Consider the following 7,047-nt stretch of genomic DNA (forward strand, 5'->3'; position numbering starts at 1 on the left):
CCAGGCGCCCCAGGTCACTGGTGGAGTCCCCATCCCTGGAGGGGTTTCCCAGCCGTGTCGAGGTGGTGCTGAGGGACAGGGATCAGTGGGGACCTGGCAGTGCTGGGGGAATGCTTGGACTCGATGATCTTGAAGGTCTTTTCCAACCCAAACAGTTCTGCGATTCTACAGCATTTAGCCCTTTTGAAAGGGAGATTGTGATGGGACCACAGGGAAGGTCTGTTCCCTCTCACTGAAAATCCCTTGACTTAGATTCACTTAAAACCTTGTCAGTGTTCTAGAGATTTTCTTCTTAGAAGAAATGTTTTGTTGTACCTGTAGCAGCATTATTTTTTTGAGTGCAGGGAGAGGCTCGAGTTGGGAACTTGAAATAAAATCCCCGCAAAAAGCAGCGAGCACAGGAACGGGCAGGAATCTGTGTTTGCGTACAGGTGAAGTAGTAAAAGATGGCAGGCTCACCACTCAGGAATTCCTGTCTCAGCCAAATTAACCGGGATCAGCAAAATAATCGCACAGCTGGAAGCACTTCTCTGGCAGCTGCACGCAACACGCTCTCGGCGACGGATCGACACTTCCCTCCTGTGAAAAATCCAGGGAGAGAGAAGAAATCGTTCGTTCACACCAGCTTTAACTGAGCCGATGTGATTTGCCAATTAAGGGATTTACAGAGTTGCAAGTGGGACTTGAACTGGGTTTCCCAGTGTCCCCAGGCGACTGCTCTGCCAGCTGGGGAGCTCTGCAAGCACAGAAATATTTTGCACTTGCAATTCTTCTCAGGATGTTTAGTGGATCTTCTCAGAGAGAAAGCTTCCCAGTTCGACACTGGCCAGACATTTTGCATTATGGGAATGGTTTGTGAGCCCTCGTGGAGCTGCTTCTTAAAGTACTGGCTTAATTATTTACCAGTAGCTTCGTGGAAGACATCTTTACGCCTGTTTTGAAGGTGGTGCAGAAATGTAAAGTGACCTTTTTCGGTCCTTGTTTACTCAGCATGGGTCTGTCTGCGAGGAACCGTGCGGTGACTAACCGAGGAAACTCCCCCTCTCAAATGAACAGTTAAGGTGGAGGGTAACGCTTGTTGCCCAGGATCAAGCTGTCAGGCCGCCTCCTTGAACACCACGTGCCAGAAAGGTTTTGATGTTGATTCTTCAGAAAACATCCTTCTCCTCTATCTACCTGATACCTGCCTGGCTGGGCGGTAGACGGGGGCAAGCAGGATCCTCCCTGAACACCAACACTTGGCCTGGAATTACAGTTAGCTTTTTCGAGGCTTCCTTTTGAGGTACATAACTCTGAGTGTATCCAACTCTCTGCTAGATGAGATCCTTGGTCCCTTTTTGTCTGCTCTTCATCAAGGCTGAGCAGCTGTAAACAGCCAAAGAAATCCCTGGATGGCGCAGCCCCCTCGTGTCTGTAAGCACGGCTGGGGCGCAGGCACAGAGACCTTCCTTCTGGCTGCCAGAACAGCCCGCTGAGCTGTGGGCAGGTGCTCGGGACCTGGAGCCGCAGCGGGACACCTCTGAACGAGGGCAGGACCTGTCCTAGACCTGGCATGGCTCAAGGAACAAAGGGATGCTGCACGCCTCAGCATCACTTCTGCCCGTGTGCTGCCAGACATCTTGCTGTCCAGGCTGATGATCCCTTCACTGTGTTTGGCCATGATTCTTTTTATTTTTAATTTTACTACCCAATAGCAGCAAAATTCTTCCTAATTACCCCTCCTTTCAAATTTTGGTGAAGGTTCCTGTCCTTTGACATTAACAACAGCATTGAAGGGAGGTCCTGCTAAAGATCTGTGTTTACATGTTTCCATGTTCTTCCCTAAATCTCCCCTATTCCTGGTGCCAGAATTCTAGCTGTGACCCATGAGACGTATTGCACTCCCAGCTGCACCAGTATGCCAAGAGAGCTGTCTGGGGAGTGGGAGTGTCCTAACTATCTTCCATCGGACCCGTTCACCACGTAACCTTCTCTTGACCTGCCGCCCTGACTTACAGCTTGCACTCAACACCTGGACTCTCTGTTTCTCGTGCCTTTCAGTGAGCTCATATCCTCAACCCACGAGCCTCTCTCATTTCCTCTGTGTAGCGCAAAGGCTTTTGCATCCCACAGCTAATCAGTTCCAAACTCTCCGAGCACCTCCTCGGCTTCCATCAGCGGATGGAAGGACAGCCATTTTCCCAGGGACTCTTGGAAAGGCAGAGCGGGGAGGTGTGGACAAGAACACATGGAGCCTGTTGCAGCGGGTTGGCACGTGCTCCAAGGCAGCTATCTATAGTTCAAAGAGCTGCTGGTGCTGGTGGCAGCCGATAACCCTCCCCAGCGCTGGAGCCGCGGCTCTGCCTGTCGCACGTCAAAAGACAGATGCACTAAGCAGCTTGTCTCTCAGGCAGGGGAAAAAGTACAAATGGTGGATGTGGAAGAGGAGAAGGAGGGCAAAGAAGGACACTGGTATGAGGGAAAGGAACAGGGGACCCTGGAGGAGGAGAGAGTGTAACTACATGGCTTTCACGCTTGGATTTTGGAAGAGGAGCAGAACTGTGAAAGGAGACTGTCTGGAACACAGCTGGGGGAGGGACGGCGTGCAGGGAGCCTGCAGGCAGCAACGAGAAAGGAAGAGGCTCCTTCTGCTGCTCTACTTACATAGTGCACGGCCTGAAGCTCACCACCTGTTCGGAGCCTTCCTCCCAATCCGCCCTCCAACCGTGTGGCTCTTAAGACTCTCTTGATGGGGAGGTGTTTTTCAGAAGAAGATTCCTTTAATGACGATGAGCTTGTGTCCAAGTCCAGCAACCCCAGTGCGTGGTTGTGCGCCAGGATGTCAGCCAGCTCGTTTCTCATGTACTCTCGTGCGGTCTGACAGACAGTGTCATCTGCTGAAAAGGGTTGCTGCAAAATGCCTGTTGCCGTAAGGGATCTTGTGTTCGCTGGCAGAGAGGGAGCAGTCGGGAGCAGTCTGTGTGCAAGGGCAAGCCTGTTGTCATGGTGGCTGCTTTTGGGGATAGACAGTGCGTTTCTGGATGCCCGTGGGCACTCCTAAGTGTTCACCTTATGCCTTTGTTTCTCATACTCAAGTGAGGAGGCAAGAAAGTCTAGAAGATTTCTTAGGTTCAGCCTGCTTAAAATTACAGCTGAAAAAGAAAAGATGAACAATCATTTTAAGCATATTGTTTTAAAGAGAATTCAAAAGCAGTTGAAGATTTTGGGTAATTCTGTTTCTTAGGAGCCCAAGTCAAGACCTTACAAAGGGAGCCAGTTTCTCAAGGAGGGATGCTCAGCCTTTTCAGGAAACCTTGGCCTTTTGAACTGTCACCGCGGTTACCCTCGGACTTTGCTGCTTCGTTTGTCAGAGGATGTGGAGCCATCAGAGCAGTGAAGTTGCAGTCGCTTGTGCACAGTACAAATTTTATTTGATGAGCAGGAGTGGCGCAACCGCTGTTTTTTTCCCTGAAAAATGAGCTGGATGTTCTTGTGGTTATTTTTTCTTCCCCAAACTCACAAGCAGAGGTGGTCCTCCACACATTCCCTTCTGATGAATACTTTCCCCCTTATTAAACAAACTAAAGAATGTTATAACTTTTTAACAGTATGAAAGTTTTTCTCTGGTTCCTGGAGGTTGTTGAAGGGCTTCCTGCCTTCATCTTCAAGAGAGGGGACAAACGCAGATGACAACACTTCTTTCAACCTGTTGATTGCGGCAACTTATTTCAAGCCCCTCAGTCAAGCCATTGGCTGCAGCACTGAGGAGGGGATTCTGGTGCCAGGGCCAGCCATTTCTCTGAAGTGGACTTTTTTAGCCCCACGTCCTGAGTCTTTTGGGATAGAAAGGTGAACATTTGGCAGTTGTATCCCTATGTGTAGCATCAGCTCTTTCAGGCAGTTATTGTGACGCAACAGCCTGGTTCCTCACCTCAAGGCGTGTTTCAGAGCCCTCCATGAACCGCTAACCCATCAGGAAGAAAGGATACAGTTCTCTCCTGGTCTGCTTTGTTGCGTGGAAGGATCCGCTGAGCACCCAGAGCTGGTGCCAAAGAGGTGGTGGGACATGCAGCCTGGGTGAAGGTACATTAGTGCTGTCTTCTTTCAGAAGAGTGAGCTGCCTGAGCTGAAGTCAGATTTCCTTTCCATGGTTTTGGGTTAAAAGGCTAACCAGTGTGCTGTGCTGAGTTTTACTCCCTAGTGCCTTTTCCGTTACAGGTGACACTTAAGGGTGACTGCTGAGGGTTAGTACAAGACGTAGGCAAACCGCAAAGCATGGGCGTACCATTCAAACGAGGTTAATTGGCCTGTGAGTCTGCTGTTCATTTGCAGCTTGAATGCAACCCTCAGCCATGACTCTTTCAGCAATGTAGAAGTTAGTGAGATGAGAATAACTTGAAACTAGGAGGATGGAAGATCATTGACTACTAAATTGATTTCGATGTGACTGCACGTTTTGACCTGGAGTACATGTTGACAGAGTGCTGGTTGAAAGCCTTCCTACGCCTTTTTGCTGCCGTGTCACCTGGTTTATTGCACGGGTATCTTTGCAGAAAGCTTTGACAGGGGTGGCTGATCTGCAGCAAGTGAAGACCCTGGAGATGCGAGTAGATACCAGAGAGAACAGCCTGGGGAACTTTGGTAAGAAAACACTTTGTCTTCTGCTCACTGTCTCAAATTTTCTTTTGTCGTGTCTTGAAGCAGATGTGGGGACTTGGAAACCGAGAGCCAGTGTAAAGTAGTGCTGTGCTCAAGAGCTCATGAAACCTCCTTGATGTCTCTCTTCTTCTGTGATGCTCCAAATAGGTCTGAAAACTATGGCAGTGGGATGACTGACACCACTTCTGTCTAAAACCAATTAGTTTGATCAAACTCCTCTTGAATGACATGCCCTGGATGACAGGGTGGGGTAATCCATAAATGCCCAAGTACTTGGTGCTACCCCAGCGAAACAGGAGCCACAGTCCGGTTGCTCTCGCTGTAAGATATCACTGTGGCTGAGAAATGGCTGGTGGTATCAGGCTGCTCATGCTGCTGGCAGCCTGTCTTTGTGTCCTGTACTGCCTCACCGAGCTGTGCTGGAGGAAGGTCCTGTAGATACATCATTCTGATGAGCCCAAACAGCCCTAATGATTGTGATTCGTTTCTGTGTCATCATCCCTGCCCGGGGGAAGTAAGGGAGGACCAGAGGACTTCCCCCTGGGGCAGTTAACACTGAGGACATGGAACCTTCCTTTGCCCCAGTTGTTTTCTGTCATGTGGATTCCCCACCAAGTCCATCTTCTCCTGTATCGAAGCTGAGTAACTACTGCAGGGTGGTGTTTCCTGTGCCCAAAGGAGTCACGTCCCCAGCAGTGAGTGCTGGTATTTCCCAGTTCATTTGCACGTGCGAGTGACTGTGACGTACCAGCTGATGAGCTCCAGTGGGTCTTTCGGTGTCTTTCTGTCAGGAATGGTTAAGCAAGGGCAGGGAGGAGGCTTTTGTCTTGACTTAGCCGCTTCGTGCCGGCTATTCTCCTTCTTTCATCAGTAGGTCTCTTTCTGATCAGCACTTGATAATAATTCAAGGTAAATTACATCCGTTTCCTTCAGAGGTCATAATCTCCTCGGTCCTGCTTCCTCCAGTTGATAAGAAAACCTCACTGTGCTGTTTCTACGCTGCTTGGACGCGGTGCTCCCATTTCTGTGCCATTTTACATTAGCTGTGACAAGCCAGCACCGTGTTTCACCTTTTTCACTCCATACTCCCCTCCCTTTCCATCACTCGAATAAACCCCTTTCTCTCTGCTGCCCACTCTTAGGCTTTGCAGCTTTCACAGAAGACGGAGCACTATTCCTATGCTGCAAACAATCCCCATCTCGGGATTGCTTGTGTCCCACAGCTTGCTCCAAGAGTCGGCCCTTGAGGGCTGTAAAACCCAGTGGCTGCAGGTCCCCACCGCTTTTGAGAGTCACAGAACATCAAGACCATCCTGAGTTTCCTTCTGTCTGGGTTCTTTTAAGTGCGTTTCTGAATTTGCTCCCTGTGAAAAACTCTTTGCAAATGTCAGCTGGTGGCCGGGGCAGAAAGTTTGCCGCTTAATGGCCCCGGTGATCGTCGCCTCCTTGCAGGTTTTTCTCACATGGCAGGTGGTTTTCAGGCACGTGGAGTAAGGCCCATGTTTTTAGGGATCTCGCAGGCCAGTTTGCACCTCCCATGTGGATGGTGTAAGCAAGGCTGCTGTTGGAGGTGTCGGGCTCATTGCAAGCTCCTCGCTGGCTCCCTCAGTGGTACAAGGTGGGTAAGAGCATCTTCATCATCAGGGAATTACTTGTTTGAGTGATCAGTTTGCACTCAGGAAGCAATATTGGTTTAACTGGTTTTGTGTGTGGAGCTAAAACAGGCTCTGCAAGCTCCTAAATGACAGGGTAGAAGAAGTGCAGGTTACTGGACTGCACGTAACTCTGGGTCACCCGGAATCCTGCAGCACTTGAATCCCAAATTTACACCACCAGGCAATTCCCACCTGAGAAACGTTTCACTGTCCGCAGCCACACACAGAGCGTAACACCAGCAACGAGGGCTGCATCTCCTTTGGCAGGATTGCCAGAGCGGTGGAAAACGTCACCCGTGTTTCTCTTAGGAGCGTTCCACTCTGGGATGTGCTGAACTTCAAAGCGCCTCCCCGCTGTCCTCCAGTGGTCTGTCAGGTCGGCTACGCTGACACGGTGGGGAGGGACAGCTCCGTTTCTTTAGGACGGGGCTAAAACACAAGACCAACAATAGCACGTTTTCATGTGGTCACTTCTAAAACCAAGGAAAGGCTTTGTGCTAGAGCTGGCTCTGAGTTGTCGCAGGGCTTGGGGTGGTTGCTGAAACCTCTAGCTGTTTGCTGAGCAACCAGCAAAACTCCGAACCACCCTGGCGAGTCCAGTATCCAGCTTTGCAGGTCTTAGTCTTGACTTTGTTCTTCAGCTGTACGTAGGCTTCAGTTCATGCTCGAACAGATGGACTGTTTCCTCTTCGTTAGCTTATCCCTTTGGTTCGGATTGCTGGCAGACCTGGGACTTCGTTCATGACCGGCTCCC

General features: G+C 50.1%; 1 protein-coding gene across 1 annotated transcript in view; it reads left to right on the forward strand.

Annotated features, from left to right (window-relative positions):
* The window catches only part of LRRC56 (leucine rich repeat containing 56), a gene marked incomplete at both ends in the record, with an annotated part of 34,527 nt that overhangs the window by 549 nt on the left and 26,931 nt on the right, over nucleotides 1–7,047 (forward strand). The window contains one exon of the mRNA XM_010137433.1: nucleotides 4,533–4,620. Coding sequence (XP_010135735.1) covers nucleotides 4,533–4,620 — 88 coding nt within the window. The remainder of the gene's footprint in view (nucleotides 1–4,532; nucleotides 4,621–7,047) is intronic.

The sequence above is a fragment of the Buceros rhinoceros genome, unplaced genomic scaffold, assembly GCF_000710305.1.
Source record: "Buceros rhinoceros silvestris isolate BGI_N320 unplaced genomic scaffold, ASM71030v1 scaffold31335, whole genome shotgun sequence".
In the NCBI taxonomy this organism is placed as follows: domain Eukaryota; kingdom Metazoa; phylum Chordata; class Aves; order Bucerotiformes; family Bucerotidae; genus Buceros; species Buceros rhinoceros.